The 27,943-nt window shown below is 40.7% G+C and overlaps 1 protein-coding gene across 2 annotated transcripts in view; it reads left to right on the forward strand.

The window, feature by feature from the left end:
* The first annotated feature begins 391 nt into the window (after positions 1–391).
* dnajc13 (DnaJ heat shock protein family (Hsp40) member C13) overlaps positions 392–27,943 on the forward strand; it is a 113,004-nt gene continuing 85,452 nt past the window's right edge. For both annotated transcript variants that reach the window (XM_084048647.1, XM_084048648.1), the window contains exons 1-3: positions 392–445; positions 11,767–11,847; positions 27,011–27,086. In XM_084048647.1, the coding sequence (XP_083904773.1) occupies positions 11,780–11,847; positions 27,011–27,086 (144 nt within the window). In that variant the 5' untranslated portion in view covers positions 392–445; positions 11,767–11,779. The remainder of the gene's footprint in view (positions 446–11,766; positions 11,848–27,010; positions 27,087–27,943) is intronic.

Consider the following 27,943-nt stretch of genomic DNA (forward strand, 5'->3'; position numbering starts at 1 on the left):
AGTAGAAAAACAGTTTCGTTTATTTTTGACTAAAGACGGAGACGAGCAGACCGTTTAGAGAGACCTCACTACCGGCCCTCCGGACCAAGAGCTTAATCTCGCGGTAACTCCACTTCCGCACTTCCTGACTAAACCAATCAGCTGACAGACTCATGACAGCAGCGGGGCCCTGCGCATGCGCCCTAGCCCCCCCCCCCCCCCCCCCGCCGTCCTATGCTAGCTGTAGCAGCTCAGTGAGAGAACAGCAACATGATGGCAGCGTCCTGCTCTGTGTCAGCCTGCTAGATCTATAGATCTATAGATCTATCTGCTCCTCCAGCACCCAGCACAGCTCATCCAGGAGGAGGAGGAGGAGGAGGAGGAGGAGGAGGAGGGTGGGGGGGCAGAGAGAGGGACCCGGACCCCCACAGACACACAGACAGACAGACAGGATCTCCTTCCTCAGGTAACAGACTGACAGACAGACAGACAGAGCTCTCTCCTCCATGTTGGAGATCCACTGGATTCGTATAGATCTGTTACCACAGATATTATAACGGACTGATGGCTGATTGGCTGCTTCCTGGCTACTGCTGCTGCTAGCTGCTAGCCTCAGCACCCCCCCCCCCCCCCAGTGAGGGGGAGGGGGGGGGGTGACGTTATGTGTGTGTGTGTGTGAGCAGTGAGCAGAGACCCTTGGTGGGGAAGTGTCTCTGTGATGATGATGCTAGTAGCTGCTAGCCTTGTGTGTGTGTGTGTGTGTGTGTGTGTGTGTGTGTGTGTGTGTGTGTGTGTGTGTGTGTGTGTGTGTGTGAGAGAGCAGAGACCCTTCAGTCAGGGTGGGGAAGGGTCTCTGTGATGCTGATGATGCTAGTAGCTGCTAGCCTGGTGACTGACACACACACACACACACACACACACACACACACACACACACACACACACACACACACACACACACACACACACACACACACACACATATATATATACATATACGCACACACAGACAGACAGACAGACAGACAGACAGAGAGTCACACACACACACACACACACACACACACACACACACACACACACACACACACACACACACACACACACACACACACAGAGAGGGAGGGGGGCTGACGTTATGTGTGTGTGTGTGTGTGTGAGATCAGAGGGTCTTCAATCAGGGTGGGGGCCTGACTGGAGGGTCTCTGTGTGATGATGATGATGATGATGATGATACAGATGCTGCTAGGTGTGCTGCTGCAGCAGCACAATGCTGCACATCTGGAGCCTGCTGTGTGGACCCATAGCGTTAAGCCTGGAGCCCACGTTGTTGTATTTATAGTGTGTTCAGGGGCCTGAGGGCCACATTGTACAGACCCGCTCACATCACATCACATGTCACATGGCAGCATTAACACAGTGGCTCACATCAAAGTGTGTAGAAACACACATTATTAGTATAATTAATAGCTGTTGGACTGCAGCTTGTGATGAAGGGTTGTGTCATGCTGCTTCTCTTCTCTCTGACTGACCGTTATCTGAAGTCACGTGATGCAGAGAGAGAGAGTAGAGCTTCTGCTCTGTGGTGTGTGTGCGTGTGTGTGTGTGAGGTCACATGATCCTTAGAACTCTGGAGTTGAACCTTGCTTTGCTGGCAGGATATATATATTCTGTACTTTTAGGTTTGTCAACGTAAACGCAATCAGTGGTGGGAAAAGTATATGAGATATTCTGCTATTTTGAGTAGAAGTAGCAATACCACAATGTAGAAAAGTAAAAGGCCTGGGTTCGAAATGTTTACTTGACAAACATATACAAACGTATTGGCATCAAAATGTACTTAAAGTACCAAAAGTAAAAGTACTAAAATGTTTGAAAATAGCCGATCTACAAGCTCACGACGCGTCGCGAGCTTGTAGATCGGCTATTTTCAAATAGCCTATGTATAAAATAGGGCTAAAGTGGTTAATGTACGTTTCATAATATCATAATTAATACCTGCAAAGTAAAGTAAAGTTTTCAAATAATTGTAGTGGAGTAAAAGTACAATGTTTGCCTCTGAGATGACATGGAGTAGAAGTATTGGAAATACTCCAGTAAAGTAAAAAAAATACCTCAAAATTGCACTTAAGTACAGTACTTGAGTACATGTCATGTACTTAGTTACTTTACACCATTGTGGCTTAGGTTTGTCAACGTAAAATCAGAATCAAACTTTATTGTCACGTCACATTACAGTAGCATGGCTAGGTGAACTTCTTCATTGTGCAGGATCCGTCAATGCAGTTAAAAGATAGATGGAGAGTTAATCTGAGCATAGACGTAGAATCAAGTGCATAAACAAGTGAGTGTGCATAATATTAAAGGAGACAGACCATGAATTTAAAAAAAATATTTGATATTTAATATCATATGGTGTATGTCCCTCAAACCATTTTCAAAAGGTTTGAGCCTAAATCAACACTCAGATATACTCATCCCAAGTCAATTCTCTCAGGCTTATAAAGCACTTTCAGCTGCAATACCAAAACGTCCTGTTGGGCAGAGGGGTGCGGTACTGAGCAATTCTGTCTGTCAAAATACATGGCCAGAACGTTTGGTGATGTAAGCAAACTTGCCATTCTGAGATGGCCTGTTCAGACACGCCTATTCTGAAAATCTCTGAAATGAGAATGAATGACTGAATGTTAAAAATATATATTTTTTTGGGGAACAAGAGACACTGGGGAGCCCAAAAAAATTAAAAAAAATTAAAAAAAGTGAAATTCATGGTGTGTCTCCTTTAAACAACCTCTGTGTCAACGTAGCCGCTTGGACGAGGATTCAGTTTCTTAATGATATTATTGTTTGTTTTAAAAGAGGATGTACAGTACAGCCGCATGTATAATGTGCCATTGGTTCCAAAACTGGGGGTCGGGACTCCCAGGGGGTTCCCCGAAATATTGTGCGGGGTCCCCAGATGATATCTTAATGTGCAACGTTGTGTTTCTCGCTCAACAGTAAACAAAACAACATACAGTATACGTGAATACAGGGTATCTGCACATTACAATTGAATGACTTATAACCCATTAAGACCTGGAACGGTGTCATTTTTAGATTTGAGCTTTACACTTTGGGCTATTCAAAAATAGCAGATATACAAGCTAATAGCGCGGCTACGAGCTTGTAGATCTGCTATTTTTGAAAAATCGTGAAAATGTGTGCAAATCTTCTGAATATATATATTTTTAAAGCGAACATTTTTAACTCAAATCGTTGCTTCTGGGGGTCCCTGGAACAAAATATTTTGATGGGGGTCCGCGGCCGAATACATATAAGTTTGGGGGTCCTTCACATGAAAAATATTGAGCACCACTGATATAGAAACATACGTTTTTCAGAAAACTGTTGAGATTTAGGAGACGTGTAGAATCGGCTTCAGGTCTCAATGGGTTAATGCAGAGGACACTTCATGTCATCATCATGATGACTCATAATAACGTTTTACAATAATGATGACACCAAGCTACAACCTGTCCTCACTCGTCACAGTGATTGATGGGACACAAACAAAAAAAAAATCATCTGCCACTCAAAAAGGTGTCGAACCACCAGCCTGAGTCACTGTAGCTTAGATCAGTGGTTTTCAACCTTTTTCATGCCAGGGACCCCTAAATTGATATACATTTGGCCGCGGACCCCCATCTGAAAATGTTGTGCTAACAAGGACCCCAGAAGCAATTTGAGTTTTGAGTTAAAAATGTTTGCTTAAAATTCTTAAAATAAAATCAAAGAAAAAAAAAAAGATATCACAACATTTTCACACATTTTCAAGATTTTTCAAAAATAGCAGATCTACAAGCTCATAGCGCGGCACTCGGTGCCGCGCTATGAGCTTGTAGATCTGCTATTTTTGAATAGCCAATGCTAAGTGGTAAAAATGATTGTGACGCTATGTTAACCAAGGACCACTGGTGGTCCCCGGACCACTTGTTGAGAACCACTGGCTTAGATTGTACTCTTTATTTGTCAAGTGGGTGGAGCTTGTTTCCCACCCTAGACAGAACCAGGATTTTTGCACTAATCCATTCAGGGAACGCATCTCTGTCATTTTTCAAATTTCTTTGGCTATTGAAAAAATAGCAGATCTACAAGCTCATCGCTATGAGCTGGTATTTTTGAAAAATCTTAAAAGTTTGTGCAAATCTTTGAATATATATATATATATATATTTTTTTTTTTTTGGAACACAGCTTTTTGAGAAAACAAAAAGGGGACTCCTGCACATCCAAAAAAAAAACGTTGGAGGTGCAAGTCTAGTCAGCAGGTATATAAAATATAAAAAAGGGGATGAACCTTCAAAGAAGGGACTGCACACTCCAGGGAACAGAGATGGACAACTTACTATTGCATAAGTATTTTATTAGCACGACGCGTTTCGCCGTGAGCTTCGTCAGGTGCTATACAAAAGTTATATATATATATATATATATATATATATATATATATATTTAAAGAATATATTTCAATTTAAAGATTTGTACCAACCAACTGATTTTTCAGTAATAGCAGATCTACAAGCTCGTAGCGCGGCACTACGGGGGCCACCCCGCAGGGGGGCCACTTGAAGGTTTGCTACAATCCTCTTGGTAGTGCTGTGTCTGTCTGTCTGGCTGAATAGCAGCGGTTGGCAGACACCAGCGTAGGACTGTGTGATCTCTGTGTGTCACAGCTTCTCTTTATAAAACACATCTCTGATCACTTTGTGTCACAGACAGTCTGGACTTCATGAAAAGTTGCACCAGACTTTGTCTGAGACTGAGTTGTGTTGATGTCAGCTGTTTTTGGGTCTATTTAGCTTTAGGCCAGGTTTCTTTTATATCTGGCCTTATGGTATATTCCCATACTCGCTCTCGCTCTCGCTCTCGCTCTCGCTCTCGCTCTCTCTCTCTCTCTAGCTCTGTAAGGCTGTGGTTCTCAACCTGTGGGTCTGGACCCCCAGGGGGGTCCCCACATGATTCTTTTTTTTTTTGGGGGGGGGGGGGGGGTCCCCAGGTGATAGTGAAGTGACAATTTAAGGACTTTTAAGACCTTTTTAATACCTAATAAAAAAAATAACAAACTACAACAAACTATACTATAACACATTGGCCAAATTGTCAAATATTATAAGAAGAAAGAGGCAACATTTTAGAAAATAGCCAATCTATAAGCTCACGTTGCGAGGCGTTGTGAGCTTGTAGATCTGCTGAAGTGTATTGTCACAATTTTTATCTGTGGAACGCAGTCAAAACAATGGGGGGGATCCCCATTATAATATATAATATAATGAATATATTACGATATAAATATTATTATTTTGCGCGGTCACAGACTCGGGAAAAGGTTGAGATTGAGCCACATGCTGTAACTGATGGGCTCATGGCCGGCTCACTATTGCTATTGATCTGCATGCGCACAGAAAGAGAGAGCCGGGCGGGGAAGGACAATCATATGACCACCAAGGTCCTAGGAGTCTGCCCTGGTCTTATTTTTACACCAGCATCACAGACACTAACAGAATTAAAGCAAACCGAAGAGCACGTGGTCTGGTGGTGTCCTCCATGCCACGATGCCGCCAGCTGCCAACATCTCCTATTGTGCATTCTCCAGCCTCCAGCCCCCCCCGCCCCCCCCCCAGCCCACTCCAGCGTTAGGATTGATTCATTACATAGCAGCTCCTATGAAAGCTTGTGTGTGTGTTTGGCTGCTTGATGCAATAAACGTTTTGCATCCAGAGTGTTTTCTAGCTTTGTTTGTTTATCCAGCGCAGAGACATCGCTCACAGCAGAGGATTTATAATCCATTACGACCGGGAACGCTTCTGTGTCACTTTTTTAAGGTTTATTTGGTGCTATAAAAAAAAAAAAAAGCAGATCTACAAGCTCATAGCGCGGCACCGAGTGCCACGCTATGAGCTTGTAGATCTGCAATTTTTTTATATATATATATATATATATAATTTTATATATATATATATATATTTTTTTATATATTCCAAAAGTGAGCACATATATATCTTTTTAAAGCGAACATTTGTAACTCAAATCTTTGCTTCTGTGGGGGGAAGGGGGGGGGGTCCCTGGAACAAAATATTTGACAAATGTTCGCATAAAAAAAAAATCAAAGATTTGCAACAAATCTTTTTTTTTTTTTTTTAATAGCAGATCTACAAGCTCTTGCATATCTGCTATTTTTGAATGGCCCAAAGAAATCTTAAAAAGACACACAGAAAGCATTCCCTCCCCGGTCTTAATGGTTTAATGAGACGCCACCACCTTCTAATATCTTCCAGTTCCTTCAGCCAGCCAGTGAGTGAGTGGAGGTGGTGTGACACCCGCCCGCGCCCGCGTCCCGTTAACAACACTGTTGGAATTCTCCTTTTATTGCACATGTACTGTACCACCCTCACCCTCTGTGCGCGCCAGACAACACGTTCCCCTCCTCCCTTTTGATGAACGGAGGGTTCTATCACCTGGACTTATTCTGCTGCTCCCTGTATCATTTGCACGCCGGAATGGAGAGGAAGGAAAACTGGAGTCAGTTGTTTCCGGGATCCTGGCAGAATGCTGACTCAGGTTCCTCCCCGTGTCACAGTCCAGCCGCCAGCAGCAGAGAGAGGTGCTTTTTTTTTTTTTTTTTTTTTTGCTGTCGGGACAGGAGAGAGCGATGCTGTGTGCAGTAGGGCTGCAGGAAAAAAATCGTTCCGAATACTGAACGATTCGGAATCGATTCTCATGTTGTTGAAACGGTTCAGAATCGATTCTCATGTTGAAACGGTTCAGAATCGATTCTCATGTTCCAAAAATCTTTCTATTTTATTTGTTTTTAATTTAAATTGTTATTTAACCCATTAAGACCTGGAACTGTCTCATTTTTAGATTTGAGCTAAAAAGCATTATTTTACACTTTGGGCTATACAAAAATAGCAGATATACAAGCTCATAGCGCGGCACCGAGTGCCGCGCTACGAGCTTGTAGATCTGCTATTTTTGAAAAATCGTGAAAATGTGTGAAAATCTTTGAATATATATATTTTTAAAGCGAACATTTTTAACTCAAATCTTTGCTTCTGGGGGGTCCCTGGAACAACATATTTTGATGAGGGTCCGCGGCCAAATACATATAATCTTGGGGGTCCTTGACATGAAAAAGATTGAGCACCACTGATATAGAAACATACGTTTTTCAGAAAACTGTTGAGATTTAGGAGACATGTAGAATCGGCTTCAGGTCTCAATGGGTTAACCCATTGAGACCTGAAGCCGATTTCAGTTAAAAATGTTCGCTTTAAAAATATATATATTCAAAGATTTGCACACATTTTCACGATTTTTCAAAAATAGCACATCTACAAGCTCGTAGCGCGGCACTCGGTGCCGCGCTATGAGCTTGTATATCTGCTATTTTTGAATAGCCCAAAGTGTAAAATAATGCTTTTTAGCTCAAATCTAAAAATGACACAGATCCAGGTCTTAATGGGTTTTAAAACATCCAGTATTTTTGTATAGTGACATTTTTGACAAGTTCTGGGCCGAGTCAGGGGAAAAAAAAGTTTTTAATCGAGAATCGTTTGTTTTGAAAAAATCTGAATCGTGACCCAAATAATCTGAATGGAATTGTGTGAGATGGCAGACGATTCACAGCCCTGGTGTGTGGAGGAGGACCCTCTCTGGACCTCTTTCTCACTGACATGCTCTGTGCTGCTGCTACTGCAGCTGTCCTTATGTACGCCTGTAGTTTGAATGTGTCTCTGACTGTGGCTTTCTGCCTGTGGTTTGGGTTTGAAAAGGGTTTGAAAAGGGTTTCGTTTTGACTTGCTGTTGCAATTGTAATGCATGTCCTCCTGCTGCACTGATGGTGCAATCCAAACATGTGTCCTGTATAGCAGTTGGGTGGCTTTGTGAACAGGGTTTGTCTTTTTATTATCATGAACTGAACACATGGAGGATATATATATATATATATATATATATATATCTCTATGCAGGTTTTCAAAGCAAACACTTTGGACATCGTTGAGAGAAATGGGATCCCAGTTAATCTATTGTCCAGGTTTGAGAAGCTGGATGGCTAAATGATCTGGAATTTAAATCCACCAAAGGCATAGAACTCAACTAACCCTGTTTTCTTCTTTTTTTTAATATATATATATTTAAGAAAACGGTCGATAGACTACATTATCTTTTACAACATTGCACTGCACTCCATGGACAAATACATATGATTTTGGGGGTCCTTGACATGAAAACAATTTGAGAACCACTGATATTTTTTTAAGATTTGAGTAAAACATTTTCAATTTAAAAAACATATATGTTCACAGATTTGCACACATTTTCATGATTTCCCCCCCCAAAATAGCAGATCTACAAGCACGTAGCGTGAGCTATGAGCTTGTAGATCCTGTAGATCTGCTGTCTAAAATGACACGGCTATGCGTTCCCGGATTGAATGCATTCATGTGGGTGTTTGGTACCAGGTTATGGCTCGTAGTAGAGCTCACTGCAGCGGAGAACACACGCGCACACACACACACACACACACACACACACACACACACACACACACACACACACACACACACACACACACACACACACACACACACACACACACACACACACACACACACACACACACGCACACACACACCTGCAGGATGTTGCATATGATACGGTAGCTTAACTGACTCCTGTTTGCTCAGAGCTGCTGGTGGTGACAGCGAGTGGAGGTGTGTGTGTGTGTGTGTGTGTGTGTGAGACTGTGTGTGTGTGTGTGTGAGACTGTGTGTGTGTGTGTATGTGTGCGTAGGACTCTCTCTCTCTCGGCTGACTATAGCGTCTGTCTGTGACAGGAACATTGTAAAATGTTGTGCGCATGTGTGAAGTGTGCTTGTGCGCATGGCAGCAGTGTTTTGGAATGTGTGTGTGTGTGTCTGTGTGTGTGTGTGTGTGTGTGTTACCTAATCTTTGATTAGCTTGTAATTCAAAGTTCAAAGGTCCAGTCTAGGCTAAGGTTTGTTGCTCACATCACATGATGCCCCCCCTCCTCCCCCCTGTTTACTGTCCTCTTCCTCTGTAATTAAATGAGTGTTTCAGCAACTACGCATAAATGTAATCGGCCCCCATGATCTGTGTGTGTGTGTGCCTTTTTGAAGCTTCTATGCAGTGGTGTAAAGTAACTAAGTACATTTATTACAACTACGCTGTACTTAAGTACAATTTTGAGGTATTACTTGCTTTACTGGAGTGTTTCCAATTTTCAGTACTTTTACTTCTACTCCACTGCATCGCAGAGGCAAATATTGTACTTTTGCTCCACTACAATTATTTGCAATCTTTAGTTATTTTGTAGATTTTGATTATTATTACAAAACATACATGAATCACTTCAGCCCTATATACATTTCGGCCATTTTAAAATAGCCGATCTACAAGCTCGAGCTTGTAGATCTGCTATTTTCAAATGTTTTTTTTTTTACACATTTTATACATTTCAAAACGGTTGAAATCGGACCTTCTGCATAATGAGTACTTTTAAGTACATTTTTATACTGTACCAATACTTTTGTACTTTCACTCAAGTACATTTTGAATTCCGGACTTTTACTTGTAACAGAGTGTTTCTGTATTGCATTATTGATACTGAAGTATCTCCCAGACTGTCATATTATATGCTAAAAATTGATATACATGGGCTTTTACATAGCAGAGTCATTTCATTCAGAATAACAGCATCCGAAGCGATGGCCTTGGAACTTAACCAGCAACTTAGGGGCGGCCATAGCTGAGTGGTTAGTGAGTGCGCCTAGGGAGCCAGAGGCCCTGGTTGCCGCAGGTTCGATTCCAGACCAGGTCAGCATATGTGTCGATGAAATGAAATTTGTCCCTGAGCAAGACTCTTAACCCCTAATTGCTCACAGGTTCTCATTGGAAACAAGACCGCAAGGACTTTCATGAACGACCTGTTAAAAGGAATTATCCTTATCCTGTTTCTCTGAATTGAAGGGCTTTCTTCAATAAGACACATTCTTCCAAAGCGTCTCAGGATTACATAGACAATGGACAAAGTTAAACACTCAACGGCGGTGATGTAATCTGATGTTCATAGCATAAGTGACTGTGGGCCACAAACTTATCTAATCATTAGATTTGAACACAGAGCTATTTTCCTTTAACCCTTTAAGGCTGGGAAGGAAACGCAAGGTTTCTTTGGCTATTCAAAAATAGCAGATATACAAGCTCATAGCGCGGCACCGAGTGCCGCGCTATGAGCTTGTAGATCTGCTATTTTTTAGAAAAATTGTGTCCCTGGAACAAAATATTTTTAGATGGGAGGGGTTCCGCGGACAAATACATATTATTTTGGGGTCCTTGAGACAAAAAAATTGAAAACCACTGATAATAATAATGAGCAACATAAGTAAAAAAATATATTAAAAAAAAACTTTAGGAAAAAAAAAATGTTAGGATTTACAAGACATTTGTAAAATGTTCAGTTTTTTTTTTGAGTGAATTTGTAAAAAGATTTGAGTTAGAAACTTTCGCTTTAAAAAAGTATATATATATTCAACCTAAAGATTTGCACACATTTTCACAAAAAAAAAAAAAAGCAGATATACAAGCTCGTGAGTGCCGCGCTATGAGCTTGTAGATCTGCTATTTTTATATAGCCAAAGAAATCTTAAAATGACACAGATGCGTTCCCGGTCTTAAAGGGTTAAAGTATAAACATCGTGTGGTAAAGATGTTTACAGTAGTTAAGATAAAACAGGCTCTCAGTGATTAGGTCTTGGGATCCGTTTGATCAAAGAGGGAGCCTCTCTAGATAGAAAACAGTCCGATTGAAGAGATTATGTTGTTCCTTAAAAATTCTTGTTTGTTAACTGTTGTATGTTTATATAAATGTATGCATTTGTACACTCCTTTTTAAAGCTCAGGACACACTGAACACGAATTATCAAAGAATATTCCATTTTAGGTTATAGTTTGGCCACAGGAACATAAACTGTATTGTCAGAAGTTAACTTCATGCAAATGCTTGTGATAAGCCTAGCTCCCGATTGGCTGAGATAAGGAGGAGGAGGGACTGCGAAGCTAGCGCGTGTCTTGAATTTACTGTATAAAAGTGTGTACTTAAGTGATCTCAGGGCACTGTATTTTGACCTACTCAGTTGCCACTTTTTTGTGAATACCCCTGAAGTTGATCAAATAAAAGACTTGGAGAAGAATATCCATCGGATCTCGTACCTTCTGTGCTGCGACATTTTCATTGAGGTTTATCCCACGGTATCACCCGGAAAAATGGTAAAATGGTAAGTGGTGCATTTATATAGCGCTTTTATCCAAAGCGCTTTTACATTGATTGTGCCATTAACCCATTCACACACACATTCACACACCGATGGCGGAGGAAGCCATGCAAGGCACCAACCTGCTCATCGGGAGCAATTAGGGGTTCAGCGTCTTTGCTCAAGGACACTTCGACACTAGCTCTAAGGGAGCGCCCCAGCCCGGGATCGAACTGGGAACCGTGCGGGTTTCCAGTTCACTCTACCCGGCCACTCTACTGGACCCTGAGCCACTGCCGCCCAGTTCGATCCCGGGCGGGAAAAGAAACCACAATACTTTTACTTAAGTACAACATTTGAGTACTTTCTCCACCACTGCCTTTTTATGTTATGTTGAGTTTGTATAAAAGTTTTTTGTGCCTCTCCCTGATCTAACACCCCCCACCCCCCCACCCCCCCCTCTTGTGTTGCAGGTCCTGTGAGAAGATGAATGTCATCAAAGAGAATAAAGACTTGGCCTGTTTCTACACCACCAAGCACTCCTGGAGGGGAAAGTAAGACCAACATGTTCCTTCTCTCCACACCACATCCACATTTGTTTTAAGCAAACATTTTTTAACTCAACTCTTTGCTTCTGGGGTGGTCCCTGAAACAAACATATTTTGAGATCGGGGTCTGCGGCAAAATAGATATGATTTTGGGGCCCTTTAAAAAAAAGAAACCTGACATTTGTAGAATCCCCCAAAAGCAAAGATTTGTTCGCTTTAAAAAATTATATATATTCAAAAGATTTGCACACATTTTCATGATTTAAAAAAATAATCTTTTCAGATTTACGTCCGCTCTCATTATTCTACCTAGGCCATTGGTTCTCAAAGTGGGGTCCGGGGACCCCCAGGGGTACTTGAGGGGGTTCCAGGGGGTCCCCAGCTAAATGATGAATAGGAACCAAATGGACCCTTATGGGTCTGTAACTCTGAGAGTGTACAAATGGAACCAAATGGACCCTAACGGGTCCATTTGGTTCCATGTGTACACTCTCTGAGTTAAATTAACATTGATTTTACAATATGAATTGGGGTCCCAGAGATAGAAATGCCATTAACACACGCACACACACACACACACACACACACACACACACACACACACACACACACACACACACACACACACACACACACACACACACACACACACACACACACACACACACACACACACACACACACACACACACACACACACACCCTGCCCTCTAATTGCCGATATCAGTCCATCTGTCCGTTCTTCACTCCGTCCAACACTTAGGTTTCCAAACAACATATCTTGTAGATCTACTGGCTGGATTGCCATGAATGTGTTTGTGCACCTTCCATGCTCCCTGGGGGATAGACTAAATGTTAGAGAGGGATCTAGTGGAGAAGAGATCCAGTAGAACTAAGACTAGTGGAGAAGAGATCCAGTAGAACTAAGACTAGTGGAGAAGAGATCCAGCAGAACTAAGACTAGTGGAGAAGAGATCCAGTAGAACTAAGACTAGTGGAGAAGAGATCCAGTAGAACTAAGACTAGTGGAGAAGAGATCCAGCAGAACTAAGACTAGTGGAGAAGAGATCCAGTAGAACTAAGACTAGTGGAGAAGAGATCCAGTAGAACTAAGACTAGTGCAGAAGAGATCCAGTAGAACTAAGACTAGTGGAGAAGAGATCCAGTAGAACTAAGACTAGTGGAGAAGAGATCCAGTAGAACTAAGACTAGTGCAGAAGAGATCCAGTAGAACTAAGACTAGAGGAGAAGAGATCCAGTAGAACTAAGACTAGTGGAGAAGAGATCCACTAGAACTAAAAGACAAGTAATTTTTTATGTTTGGTTGCGCTCGGGTGTTGCGCTCTGAAAATAGCCGATCTACAAGCTCACAACGCGTCGCAGCGCGACGCGTTGTGAGCTTGTAGATCGGCTATTTTCAGCATGCAACCAAGTGTATAATCAGCCATTACGACGCCATCAAGGCACCGCCAGAAAACATTAATAGTCGACTCAATCAACTGTAGTTTTAGTCGACTATAATCTGATGATATTTAGTCGACTAAAACTAGACAAAAACTAAAACATTTCAGAATGACTAAAATATGACTGAAACTAAATGGAATTTTATTCAAAAGACTATAACTAAAACTGAATCAAAATGTGCTGTCAACATTAGTAGTCACTATCAGCTCTAACATGACCAGTGTAGTTTACTATGACAGCTCTCAGTGCTATACTAGAAAACATCTGGGTTTCTACACTACTACAGCAACCCAGCAGGTCCAAAATGAGTCCCTCATTAGATTGCTTGACGGAAAAGCAGAACTACTAGTGGTCCCAGGAGTTAAGAACATCCTGTTTAGTAGATATCAGTGGTGGAAAGTAACTAAGTACATGTACTCAAGTGCTGTACTTGTGCTGTACAATTTTCAGGTATTTTTTTCTTTACCGGAGTATTTCCAAATTTCTGTACTTTTACTTCTACTCCACTACATCTCAGAGACAAATATTGTACTTTTACTCCACTGCAATTATTTGACAGCTTTAGTTACTAGTTTCTTTGTAGATTTTGATTATTATTACAAAATACACATTAACCACTTCAGCCCTATACACATCTCAGCCATTTGAAAATAGCCGATCTACAAGCTCACAATGCGTCACGATGTGACGCATTGTGAGCTTGCAGATCTGCTATTTTCAAATGATTTTTAGACATTCTATACATTTGAAAACGTGTGAAATGGGACATTCTGCACAATGAGCACTTTCTAGTTTTGCTACTTTAAGTACATTTTGATACCAATACTTTTCTACTTTTACCCAAGTAATTTCTTTCTTCCGGACTCTTACTTGTAACAGAGTATTTCTACATTGCAGTATTGATACTTTTACTTAAGTAAAACATTTTAATACTTTTTCCACAACTGGTATATATATGTTTAGTGTTGTGTTATTAAATACTAGAGTTTCGGGGGGCTACGCCCCCCTCAACCCCAGCCGCGCACGGGGCTTTGCGTTTGTTGGTCCCTCCGTGTCCCTGTCTCTGTATCCGTGTAGCTGCAGCACAGAGTGGGCAGTATAGATGGGGATTATGGCTGTTAGAGGCATGTACGCGCACGGGGCCCGCGTGGGCGTGTGTATATGGGGGTAGACAAATTGTGTAAGTAACATTTGCAAAAAGGGGAAAAAAAAAAAAAAATTGTAAGAAAGTATAATGTAAAAGTTACAAAATGATGAAAAATAAGTAGAAGAAATTATATTTTGTATGTTTCGCGGACCACCAGGGGGTCCGCGGACCCCCTGGTGGTCCGCGCGGAAATCGTGGGATGAAAATTTCCAAAAGGAAAAAAAAAAAAAAAAAAAAGAAAATATGAAGGTGGTTGCTTGTTTTTCTGAAAGCTGGCGAATGGCAGCCCTTTCTGCAAGATGGCGGCCGCCTGGTGTTGTTGTGATTTGGTCGTGCGCACGTGCTCTCGGTTACACAGCGTTGTACTGGCGAAGTATAGTTCTCGCTTACACAGACATGTCCAGACATGTTGTAGGTCCCTCCGTGTCCCTGTCTGTGTGTCCGTGTAGCTGCAGCACAGAGTGGAGTGAGGCGTTTCGAGCTTGTAGATCGGCTATTTTCACAATATTTACTTGTGGAACGGAGTCAAACAGAATGGGGGGGTCCCAGATCAAGTACGTGTATTTGGGGGGGGGGGGGGGGGGGGGCGGCGTGAAAGGGTTGATAAACACTGCTGTAATCGGAGCGAAATTATCTGAAATGACTACATGACCATAATGCAGCGTAACATGCGTTGCACGGGGCGGTCCTGCCATTACGTTAGTTACTGTAGTTGCTGTGGAGCTACATAGTTCTCCAGAAGACACACACAAACATACACCATCTACAATGGACGAACTGAGCAGCAATATAGACATTCACCACACGAACGTGCATTGTTGACAAAGTGATTGCACAGGCGCTGCAGGCATGACAACCAGGTTAGCGTTAGCGACATGGCAGCTATCACAGCGCCCTGTCCGTCGTGCTGCAACTGCCTGTGATGGCTACAGCAGTAACAGCAAGCTGTCTGCGATGCCATTGTCTGGAGACTGCTCTTAGCGTGACACGACCAATGAGAGTGAGCGCTGTAGTTGTTGCTAAGATACGGTGGCGTCTCTGCCCCATAGCTTGTAGATCTCTCACACATGATTGGCGTAGGCTGCGTTGCCAGGTCTGACTTTGTGTCTAAGCAATGGTCGGCTTATTTTTGCGCGCCTTTGGGCTCGTTTGCATTGTGCGCACGGCAGCGCTTGTTTAGCGTACGTCAGCGCGACGTGGCAACGGACGTGGCAACGTGAAAGGTGATTGGCTGGTGAAAAGAAACACCCGACGTTACACCGGAAATGGTGCCTGGAGAAAATGGTGACCAAAAAAAAAGTTTGGAAAAAAAGGAAAAAACCCCCGCAGCGGCTGCCTGCTGTTGTGGTGATGAGGTCGTGCGCACGGTAAACGGTACGAAGCTGGCTCCCCTTCCGTTTTGTCCGACATTTGGTGAGTAGAATTAATTATGTTGCGCGGTGGAAACGGTGTAGTGAGCAGTGAGATGTCCCCTACGCGAGGCGTAAATTCAGCGCGGCGGCCGTGGCGAGTCAGTAGGCGACATGTGGTCTGGCGGTGCGTTGTTTATTCGATAACAGAGGTGTGGGGTGTCGCCACCGAGGGTGCGGAAGTTGCTCGCCATTTATATAGTTAGATTAACATTGCAGTAATGCAGTAAATGGACTAGCCGGCCAGATGACGTCAAGCCTATTGACGTTCCAGTTATTGTCTGAAGACAGAAGCAGTACGGCAGCTTCTCACCCAAGGGCAACAACAATGAAATATATGAAATATATGATCTCCCTTATTGTCCTCCCTCTGGATGCCTTTCACTCGGCTTTCCTCACAATGAAACAAACAGGCACCAGGCAGACAGACAGTGAATATGATATTTCACTGGTTATAGTACATAGCTTTCTTCAAATGCCTTACTTACAGTGGTAGAAAAAGTACTCGCCTTTTTTTACTTAACCCATTAAGACCTGAGGACGCTTCTGAACATTTTCTAAATCCTAACAGGTTTTTCGGAAAAAAATATAAAACATTTTTTTCACGATTTTTCAAAAATAGCAGATCTACAAGCTCATGGCGCGGCACTCTCATAGCCAAAGAAATCTAAAGTGACACAGATGCGTTCCATGTCTTAAGGGGTAAGCAAAAGTTGCAATGCCAAATTATAAAAAATACTCTGTTACTTGAGTAAAAGTACACAAGTATTGGCATCAAAATATACTTAAAAGTAAAAGTACTACAATGTTTGAAAATAGCCGATCTACAAGCTCATCTAATAGCTCTTGTAGATCGTCTATTTTCAAATATTCATGTATTAAATAGGGCTAGAGTGGTTAATGTATGTTTTATAATATAACAATGAATACCTGCAAAGTAACTAGTTACTAAAGTTTTCAAATAATCGTAGTGGAGTAAATGTACAATATTTGCCTCTGAAATGTAGTGGAGTAGAAGTAAAATAATTGAAAATTGTAAATACTCCAGTAAAGAAAAAAAATACCTCAAAATTGTTCTTAAGTAATAAGTACAGTACTTGAGTAAATGTTAGTTACTTTACAGCAGCAGCAATACTATTCCTGCCCAGACTCGTAATGCTCCAGTTTTAGACTCACTGTTTAGTTTCCTATGTTTATTTGTACATATAGCTAGGTAGCTATAGCTATCACAACACACAGCCTGACCGTATATATATATACAGTTTAAGGTTTTTGTTAGCGTTCTCATTGATCTATCTGGGACACACCATATCTGCTGTATGAAATAACACAGGATGTATTAAATAGTCATAACGAGAGAGAAGCACAGGATGTGTGTGTGTGTGTGTGTGTGTGTGTGTGTGTGTGTGTGTGTGTGTGTGTGTGTGTGTGTGTGTGTGTGTGTGTGTGTGTGTGTGTGTGTGTGTGTGTGTGTGTGTGTGTGTGTGTGTGTGTGTGTGTGTGTGTGTGTGTGTGTGTGTTGGGGTGAGGGGGGGGGGGGGGGGGGGGGGTTGTGCGTTGCCATTTGCTCACAAGATAGAATGACCAGCTGAAATAGAAAATGATGACCATCTTAATTACTTCCTGTCAAACAAAAACGTACTGTAAGGTGTTTTTGTATGCGAGCTTGTACACCTGCTATTTTGAACAAATGTTTGGAAATGACTCTTCTCTTCTGGACGTCCCTGGCACATTTTCAGATGGGGGGCCTTCTCTCTCTCTCTCTCTCTCTCTCTCTCTCTCTCTCTCTCTCTCTCTCTCTCGATCTGTCGGATTCACAGACAAAGAGGGAGTTGTTTGTATGTCGAACTTCTTCTGCAGTATTAAGTCCTTGCCTTTCATCTTCAGTTAGCCCGGTCAATGAAGGCCTTAATGGGACGAAGCCATTTAGAAAGCAGGTAAATGTTATAGAGAGATTGTAGGTAGTGAAGTCTCTGTGAATAAAGATCATCTCCAATTAACATTCAGCCTTGATCAGGCTTTGGCCTCTTTTGCAGAAAGGCTCACGTCTCTCCTCATCAGCTGTAGCTTTGTATTGTACTGTTAGGTGTGCATTGTTAGCTGTCTGTTTCGAACCTTCATCCTCTGTGGCTTTGAATGTTCCTCTCATCTCTGTACGCTTCTTAGCCTCTTAACCCATTAAGACCTGGAACTGTGTCAGTTTTAGATTTGAGCTAAAAAGCATTATTTTACACTTTGGGCTATTCAAAAATAGCAGATATACAAGCTCATAGCGCGGCACCGAGTGCCGCGCTATGAGCTTGTAGATCTGCTATTTTTGAAAAATCGTGAAAATATGTGCAAATCTTTGAATATATATATTTTTAAAGCGAACATTTTTAACTCAAATCTTTGCTTCTGGGGGGTCCCTGGAACAAGATATTTTGATGGGGGTCCGCGGCCAAATACATATCATTTTGGGGGTCCTTGACATGAAAAAGATTGAGCACCACTGATATAGAAACATATACATAACGTTTTTCAGAATACTGTTGGGATTTAGGAGACATGTAGAATCGGCTTCAGGTCTCAATGGGTTTACCCCTTCAATCCGAGAACGCATACTGTGTCATTTTAGATTTTTTAGCTTTAACCATTATTATATTCAAAATAATAGCAGATAGCAGATCTACAAGCTCATAGCGTGGCACCGAGTGCCGCACTACGAGCTTGTAGATTGTGCTAATCTTGTCGATACATATATTGTTTTTTAACTCAAATCTAGCCACGCTATGAGCTTGTAGATCTGCTATTTTTGAATAGCCAAAGAAATGTTAAAATGACAGAGGAGATGCATTAACCGCAGCAGAATGTTCTCTCCTATAGCCTAGTAGTCTGTGATCTGTGATTTCTCGTTAAGTCCTGTGACTCTGGACTTTCTATTAGATTTGTTTGCTGTGTTTGTGTGACGAACATGCTTGATGCTCCTCCATGTTGTCATGAGGACACAAAGGGCTTCTCTCAGAGCCAGAGCTGTCCTTAAGTCCGGGAACGTATTTGTGTCATTTTGAGGTTTCTTTTGGCTATTCAAAAAATAGCAGATCTACAAGCTCATAGCGACCTTGTAGATCTGCTATTTTTTGAAAAATCTTGAAAATTTGTGCAAATCTATGAATATATATATATATATGTTTTTTAAAGCGAACATTTGTAACTGAAATCTTTGCTCCTGGGGGTCCCTGGAACAAAATATTTTGAGATGGGGGTCCGCGGACAAATACATATAATTTTGGGGGTCCTTGACATGAAAAAGTTTAAGAACCACTGATTTTTTTTCAAAAGAATTGTTTTATTTAGATGCCTTTTTTGTTTTAATCCCCAGAAGCAAAGATTTGAGTTACAAATGTTTGCTTTAAAAAAAAAAAAATATATATATATTCAAAGATTTGCACAAACTTTTACGATAAAAAAAAGAAAAGCAGATCTACAAGCTTGTGAGCTTGTAGATCTGCTATTTTTGAATAGCCAAATACATCTTTAAATTGTTTTGTTTCCCGGTCTAAATGGGTTAAGTCCTTAAGAGTTTCTGTCACTTCAGTACGGCGGTCTGCTCCACGCCCCTCTCGCCTTGGAAGTTGCAAAAGACCAGCCCCCCCCCCCCCCCCTTTTTCAAAAGTTTTGTACGTTCGGTCATGTAATTGGCAGAAACCTCTTATCTCCATATTTTAACTTTTGCGTAGTTTAATGCAGACTTCACCAGTCTGTCACTCAAAAGTAGCAAAAATAGCCGATCTACAAGCTCAAAACGCATCGCAGTGCGACGCGTTTGTAGATCTGCTATTTTTGCTATTTTTGAATTGGAATCCTGAAAAGTAACATTTCTATTTAATTTCAAATGCATGTGGTTATACTTATGTTAACTTTATGAACTTAAATACAAATGCATTGGACATAAAAAAAGACAATAGAATGTTAATACTAGTCATTAAGCTACTATAATATAGACTGAAGTCATTAAAGCGGGTCATGTTTGCATGTTTGGAATCATAACAGCTGAAATCAATAACATATCAGTATTCTGATATTAATTCTGATATACCAGTTGCCCATGTATGCTCTATAGCCATATTTACATTTTGTTCATCTTGAGATGCAACAAGCTTTTGGTAAGGTGAGGATGAAAGAAATCCTCAAGTCCTCCCTAAATGTCATTTTATTAGAATTCTACTGAAAAGAATAACTCAACAAGAAAAGAGAATACAATTCAATTCAATTCAATTCAAAGGGCTTTATTGGCATGAGAAAACATACGTTTACATTGCCAAAGCAAAAAGCACAATACAGCAATACAGCAATACAATCAAGACAAAAAATACAGCATCCTTGTATGTGTTTTATGTTTTATAGGGACTTTAAGTTCACCCGGGTTCATCTTCTTCCTCTCCTGACATGGCAAAACCGCTCAGCTGAATGTTGGGGGGGTGGGGGGGGTGGGGGGATGCTGAGCTGTGCGGCCTCATCCTCGTCAACATTATTAGCTTACCGTGGCCAGCACCTCATCAACACAGGTGTGCGCTCCCTCCCTCCTCTGTGTTTGCCGGGGGGGTGCTGATGTAACAGAATTATTTTATAGCTGTGTTTCTCAAACCTTTTCATGTCAAGGACCCCCAAATTGACACTTATTTAGCCCGCGTGGAGCCCCATTTGAAAAGATATGCCAGGGACCCCCATATAAGAGAGGATTTTTTTTACGGCTCTATAGCAGTGATTCTCAACCATTTTAATTTCAAGGACCCCCCATTTAATGTCATTTCTATCTCTAATTTATATTGTAAAATTAATGTTAATGTAACTCTGAGAGTGTACAAATGGAACCAAATGGACCCTTACAGGTCTGTTACTCTGAGAGTGTACACTCTCAGAGTTACAGACACCACAAGGGTCCATTGATTCGGCTCCTAACTATCCATCATTTAGCTGGGGACCCCCTGGAACTCCCTCAAGGACCCCTGGGGCTCCCCGGACCCCACATGTCCCCCACATGACCCCCCCCCCCCCCCCCAATCTTTTATAAAACATATTTACGAGAATGCCAAATTATTCTAACATCATGTATCCTGAACATCCTGAATTTTAAATGATCCTTTGCCCTGACTTAATTTGTTTCCATGACAACAATCAGATGACTTTCTTTCCTGCTATATCGTATCATTTACATTAGTTACGAGGCTTACTGTGGGTTCGAGGGTCCTTTCCTCATTGATTAGCCAATGAGGAAGTGCAGAGGCCATCGGCCCAGTAATCTGATTGGCTGAATGAGTCTCCTGTCTGCCTGCTGATAGGCTTTCCACTGCAAAGCACTTCCTGAAAGGAAACGAGAGAAAAGCGTTCGTAGAAAATATGTCATTTGTCTGTCTTAAAGGTAGGGTAAGTGATTTTCTTTGGTTAAAATAAGTGTTAAATAGCTCTATATTCTGATAGTACTCATTGCTATAGAGTGTTTGTTCAGTAAAAGGAGTCTCCTTGTCTCTCCAGCTCTTTATAAAACAGAAAATGCATTTTCGTTTCGGTTTCAGTTTCATTTCCAATTTTATCCAATCAGGATAGAGACCTCAATCAGGATATAGATTAAACAAGTGAAATTGGAAGTGATGACACTAAGAAATGAGCATGCAAAATTGGAAGTGGAACACTATAAAAATGAAGCTTAAAAATGGGTACTTTCTCCTGATTGACTGAGATTTTGACACCTACCGGAAAATGTATTTTCTGTTTATTAAAGAGCTGGAGAGACATGGAAACTCCTGTTACTGAACAAACACTCTATAGCAATGATTACTATCAGAAAATAGTGCTTTAACCTTTTAAAAAAATACTTTTTGTTTTAACCAAAAAATATCACTTACCCTACCTTTAATTGAATGAAACCTAGCTCTCTATTCTGAGGTGAACGTTCGGCAAAAAATAACCGATTTACAAGCTGAATCGGCTATTTTCGGCGAAGAGATTTGGTGTAGAGGGAAACGGAGGGAAAAGTATCGGTGCCTATAGTAGATGCCAGGGGGACATGGTCAATTAAGTGTGGGTTTAAGTGGTTAATAATGAAAAGTCTTGGTTGTATAGTCACGCACATCATATTATAATTAGAACACATAACAGCTTCTGTCCATTCCTACAGTAATTCATTGTCACACTTTTGTATCACTATGTGGCATTCTGTGAACTTGTAGGCATCGGCAATACACATTTAACCCATGAAGACCGGGAACGCAGCACGTGTGTCATTTTTAGATTTCTTTGGCTATTCAAAAAATAGCAGATATACAAGCTCATAGCGAGTGTGCCGCGCTACGAGCTTGTAGATCTGCTATTTTTTGAAAAATCGTGAAAGTTTGTGCAAATCTTTGAATATATATATTTTTTCCAAAGCGATTTTTTTTTTACTTCTGGGGGATTCTACAAATGTCTTCTAAATCCTAGTTTTTGAAAAATGTACGTTTCTACATCAGTGGTTCTCAATTTTTTTCATGTCAAGGACCCCCAAAATCATATGTATTTGTGACACGTTGTAAGCTTGTAGATCTGCTATTTCTGCTATTTCAATATTTGAAAATGTGTGACAACATTTCACGATGTAAACGATTATGCAAACATAATGCAATTATCTCAAATAATTGCGCTTTGACGATTATGTAGTAATTGTGACAAGCATATGCATGTTACTGTATGTATGGAGAGGTGGAGAAGGGACCATGCATGTTACTGTATGTATGGAGAGGTGGAGAAGGGACCATGCATGTTACTGTATGTATGGAGAGGTGGAGAAGGGACCATGCATGTTACTGTATGTATGGAGAGGTGGAAGGGCAGCGTAAGCGTTGCTATTGTTTTTTTCTCAGGAAGTTGCTAAACGTGACACAGTGCTGCACTGTTATTATGAAATCCCAGAAAGTCGGGGAAGGAGAAGCAGTGTTTGGTGGTTGAACGCAGGATTGAGAAGTGACTTTTTTATTCTCACATGGTGCCGTATATATCTGCTGTTGTGTGATCCATAGCACCGTGCACTAGGGCTGGTAAATGAATATTCAATATCTGAATATTCCTCAAATATGGGGAAACAAATTATATTGGAATAAAAAAATATATATGCATTTTTTTAATGTTTATTTGACAGGGACAATGCAAAACACAATGGATCAAGTTACAAAAACAAACAAAATATATTTTTTTATTGGATCCAAGCACTTGATACATTGTTTTTTGTATTGTCCCTGTCAAATAAACATATACAAACACAATAAAGTATAATAATATTCAAATATATGCCAATTTTTAAGACCAATATGAAAGTTTTTTTTCTGAGGAATGTTAGCCCTACCGTGCACTGCCACTGTAAAAGCTTTGCTTAACGGGATCCTTCTCTTCTGATTTCTTTTTTTTGTATGTATTTTTATTGCAGAGTTCAGATGCTCATGCATGGACTCTGTTACATGCTGGTAACTCAATCATCCATAACCTCCTCAAACCCCTCTAACGCCTTCTTGCTTTTCGTCACAAGTAGGCTAACAGTGATGAATTGTCAGGGAAGGGAATAAATGGGGCCTATTTGTGTGTGTGTGTGTGTGTGTGTGTGTGTGTGTGTGACCACTGCTTGTTACAGAAGCAATTAGGCTCCCATTCAAGCGGATGGGTTGATGATAAAGTAGGATATGTTTATACCGGTTCTACCGATTGAAGACACGCCCTCGCTGCGGTCTCAGCCAATAGCATACATTTCCGTTTGCATTTGATCACCTGCTCAGATCACAGATCACCTGCTCGGCCAGAGAATAAAAACAAAAGAGTAAAAAAAATAAAAGCCTATCCAGTCACAGGGAATGAATAATTAACCGGGCGTCATGTGACCTGTGTGTCAGCCACCCAGCACCAAGGTCAGGCTTCCTAGAGGAAGAGAGGGAACACATACAGGAGCCTCCTGGGTACTTTACCACATCTGGGCTAATAATAGTACAATGTTCATATCAGAGATTCTGAGACATTTAGGGATGGGCAACAAACGTGCCCGTGGCAAGACTGGTACATGTCTGTGGCACATTTTTAATTTTGGATAAAATGTTTTTGGATAAATAAAAGGGATTCTAGCCAACATTAAGCCTACATTTTTAAATTATTATTTATATATATATATATATATATATATATATATATATATATATATATATATATATATATATATATATATATATATATATATATATATATATATATATATATATATATATATATATATTGCATGTTCCCCCCTCTCTCAGCCACTATATAATGATGCTGGGGTGTTTTCCTGCATTGAAACACAGTCCTCTTTCTGAAATCCGTATTTTCCCTACTGTTTTGACATCTGGGTGTCCGGGACGTAAATGAAACGCACGCATGTCCGTGTGAACTGTTCGAGGGAAACCGAATGGAACTGAGTGCAGCCGACAAAAATGGAACGAGCCGCCATTGTTTTCTGTGGGCAGTTTTTACTTTTTACTTTCGGTTTTAAAACGCTCTCAAACTTCTTTTTTGAGCCACGGAATTTACTTTTAAGATATCGTTTGGATAGAATGTTGTTGTTTAACTCCATATATGTGGTCAATTAATCATGACAGAGCCTATTTTATTTTTTTTAATTCAGAGAACCGGCAGCGACACGTAATTAGCCGAAAAAACCAACCTATTTTCGGCATGGCCCCTTATAAAGTCCCCCTGCATCATATTGGCTGGGCATGGGGAAAAGGAGCTGCTGATTCGCTGAAGGGGATTGAACTGCTGATTGGCTGAAGGGGTTGTCAGTCAACGGTACTAACTGTTTGACAACAGTTTTTTTCTTTTTTTGATCTCTGAACTTGCCTAGAATCCCTTTTAAGTGTCTAAGTCCATGACTACACCAAGGTTTTTGACTAGCCTAGAGGTGTTGTAACATTACCGATTGGGCGCTGACTTTTAATCTGTCTTCCTTGGCTCCAAAAACTATTATTTCAGTTTTGCCTTTGTTTAATTGTAGAAAATGATGGCACCTCCAATTGTTGATTTGTTCAATGCATTTACTCAGTGTTTGTGTTGGACCATACATAGTCCTCTAGTGATAATGGTTATGTAGATTTGGTTATGTAGATCGTCTGCAGAGACTTTTTGACAAACCACACATCATTTGACTAGATCTTTCCAGCAGACACAGAACTGAGAAAGATAAAGAAGGAACTGAAACCTCAGCCATATGTATTGGTGTGTACCATACAAAGGTCTAAGTCCATGACTACCCCAAGGCTTTTGACTCGGCTAGAGGTTTTTAACATTACCCACACTTGAGGACAAACCATTTGACTAAACATTTACAGGGAACTGAGAAAAATAAATAAACTTAGGAAGTGAAATTTCAAAAACAAAGTCTATACAAAAAGATCAAGTCAAGCCGCAATCATCAGGATTGTAAGTCCCATAAATATTTGTTTGTATTGTTTACACTTTTTTTCATACTTTTTTTTTTTCATTCATATTAAACTACTGATTTATTCTCTTTGCATTATTTTAATTGGCGATCTATAAGATGAAAAGTGAGTGGATAAATAGATCTCATGCCCAAAATGAATTGTGCATGAGATAGATAAATCTTTAATCTTGCATCTTTACAATCATGTCCAGATGTATACATTGTTATGAGTGTGAAATGCTGCAGAATTAGTCTTGGCTCACTGGCTGCACATCGTTCCTCTCAATGACAGCAGTGTTGCCAGATTTTGTGAGAGAAATAAGCAACCAGTTATATGAAAACAAGCCCAAGAGAAGCGACTATAGGCTACGGCTATTTGACAATATTAATACATTTTCAATGTAATGGGGGTCTGAAAATGCATATAGTATTTAATGCAAGTAGTATTTAATGCATGTAGTATTTAATACATATAGTATTTCATGCATATGGTAATGCATTACTTCCAACACTGATCCTCTCTCATCTAGCAGCTGGTTTCAGCCTCATGGTAGATAGAGCTTTATTGTCATGCAGGGTATTTCAGGAACATTGGTTGATAGGGAATGAAGTCTTAACCCATTAAGACCTGGAACTGTGTCATTTTTAGATTTGAGCTAAAAAGCATTATTTTACACTTTAGGCTATTAAAAAATAGCAGATCTACAAGCTCATAGCGCGGCACCGAGTGCCGCGCTACGAGCTTGTAGATCTGCTATTTTTGAAAAATCGTGAAAATGTGTGCAAATCTTTGAAATGTATATATTTTTAAAGCTAACATTTTTAACTCAAATCTTTGTTTCTGGGGGGTCCCTGGAACTAAATATTTTGATGGGGGTCCGCGGCCAAATACATATAATTTTGGGGGTCCTTGACATGAAAAAGATTGAGAACCACTGATATAGAAACATACGTTTTTCAGAAAACTGTTGAGATTTAGGAGACATGTAGAATCGGCTTCAGGTCTCAATGGGTTAATTGGATCCAATGTTCAGCTGTAGTACTGTATAGTACTGTAGCTTCATCCACTTTCCTGGGAATTCACACACCGAACAGGGAGGGCTGATGACTCACTCTGTGTGTGTGTGTGTGTGTGTGTGTGTGTGTGTGTGTGTGTGTGTGTGTGCGTGTGTGTGTGTAGGGCTGTCACGATTACACATTCAAGTTGACACAAATAATTGTGATTAACGATGTTAGTGTGTTTTTGGCCATTGAACAGAACACTGGAACATCTGAATACCACTTTCATTTCTGTTTGGTTTTTAGGCTTCATAATCACAAATTGCACAAGGCAGATGGGACAAATGACTTAAATATGCAAATACATTACTGACACGTCTAATAATTTGATACTTAGAAATAAATAAATAGCGGAAATAGCTGATCTACAAGCTTACAACACGTCACTTTGTGACGTGTTGTAAGCTTGTAGATCTGCTATTTCTGCAATTTTTGAAAAATGTTGGATCAAAAATGATTGCGATTATGTCAAATAATTGCAATTAGAAGATTATGTAATACTCGTGACGTGTGTGTGTGTGTGTGTGTGTGTGTGTGTGTGTGTGTGTGTGTGTGTGTGTGTGTGTGTGTGTGTGTGTGTGTGTGTGACTGTGGCCAGTGGGCAGTGTGTGACTCATCCTCTGTCATTGTTCCCTCCAGGTACAAGCGGGTCTTCTCGGTGGGCACTCATGGCATCACCACGTACAACCCCGCCACGCTGGAAGTCACAAACCAGGTCAGTGTGCCCCCCCCCACCACCACCACCACGCTCTTCATTCAGCCATTCTCAGAGAGATCATTGAGGGGAGGAGACCCTCCTTTTACAATGATGTCCAGATTTACACATCATCCTATAATTCTACAAAGTGTGTCTGTCCCAGTTCTGCTCAGTGGCTGGAGCAATTGATCTGAATGTGCAACACAGCCATTTACCATTACCATGTGCACTAGTGATGAGCGGGCCGACCCGTAACCCGCGGGTCAACCTGCGGCGTGGGTAGTGGTGGAAAAAGTACTTAAATTCTTTACTTAAGTAAAAGTACCAATACTGCAATATAAAAATACTCTGTTACAACTAAAAGTCCAAAATTAAAAATGTACTTGAGTAAAAGTACAAAAGTATTGGCATGAAAATGTACTTAAAGTACCAAAAGTAAAAGTACTAAATATTTGAAAATAGCAGATCTACAAGCTCACAACGCGTCGCATCGACGCGTTGTGAGCTTGTAGATCTGCTATTTTCAAATAGCCTATGTATAAAATAGGGCTAAAGTGGTTAATGTAGGTTTCATTATATCATAATTTATATCTAAAAGTAAGTAGTAACTAAAGTTCTCAAATAATTGTAGTGGAGTAAAAGTACAATATTTGCCTCTGAGATGTAGTGGAGTAGAAGTAAAAGTATTGGAAATTGGAAATACTCCAGTAAAGTACAAATACCTCAAAATTGTACTTAAGTACAGTACTTAAGTAAATGCACTTAGTTACTTTCCACCACGCGTGGGTGGTCGAGTCAGGATTTCAGAGGCAACTAGAAAAATGTGCTCCTCGGAGCACAGGTCTCCGCCAGGCGAGGTGGTAAAAGAAAGTACT

The sequence above is a fragment of the Gymnoscopelus microlampas genome (genome assembly GCF_963454915.1).
Source record: "Gymnoscopelus microlampas genome assembly, chromosome: 22".
Classification (NCBI taxonomy): Eukaryota; Metazoa; Chordata; class Actinopteri; order Myctophiformes; family Myctophidae; genus Gymnoscopelus; species Gymnoscopelus microlampas.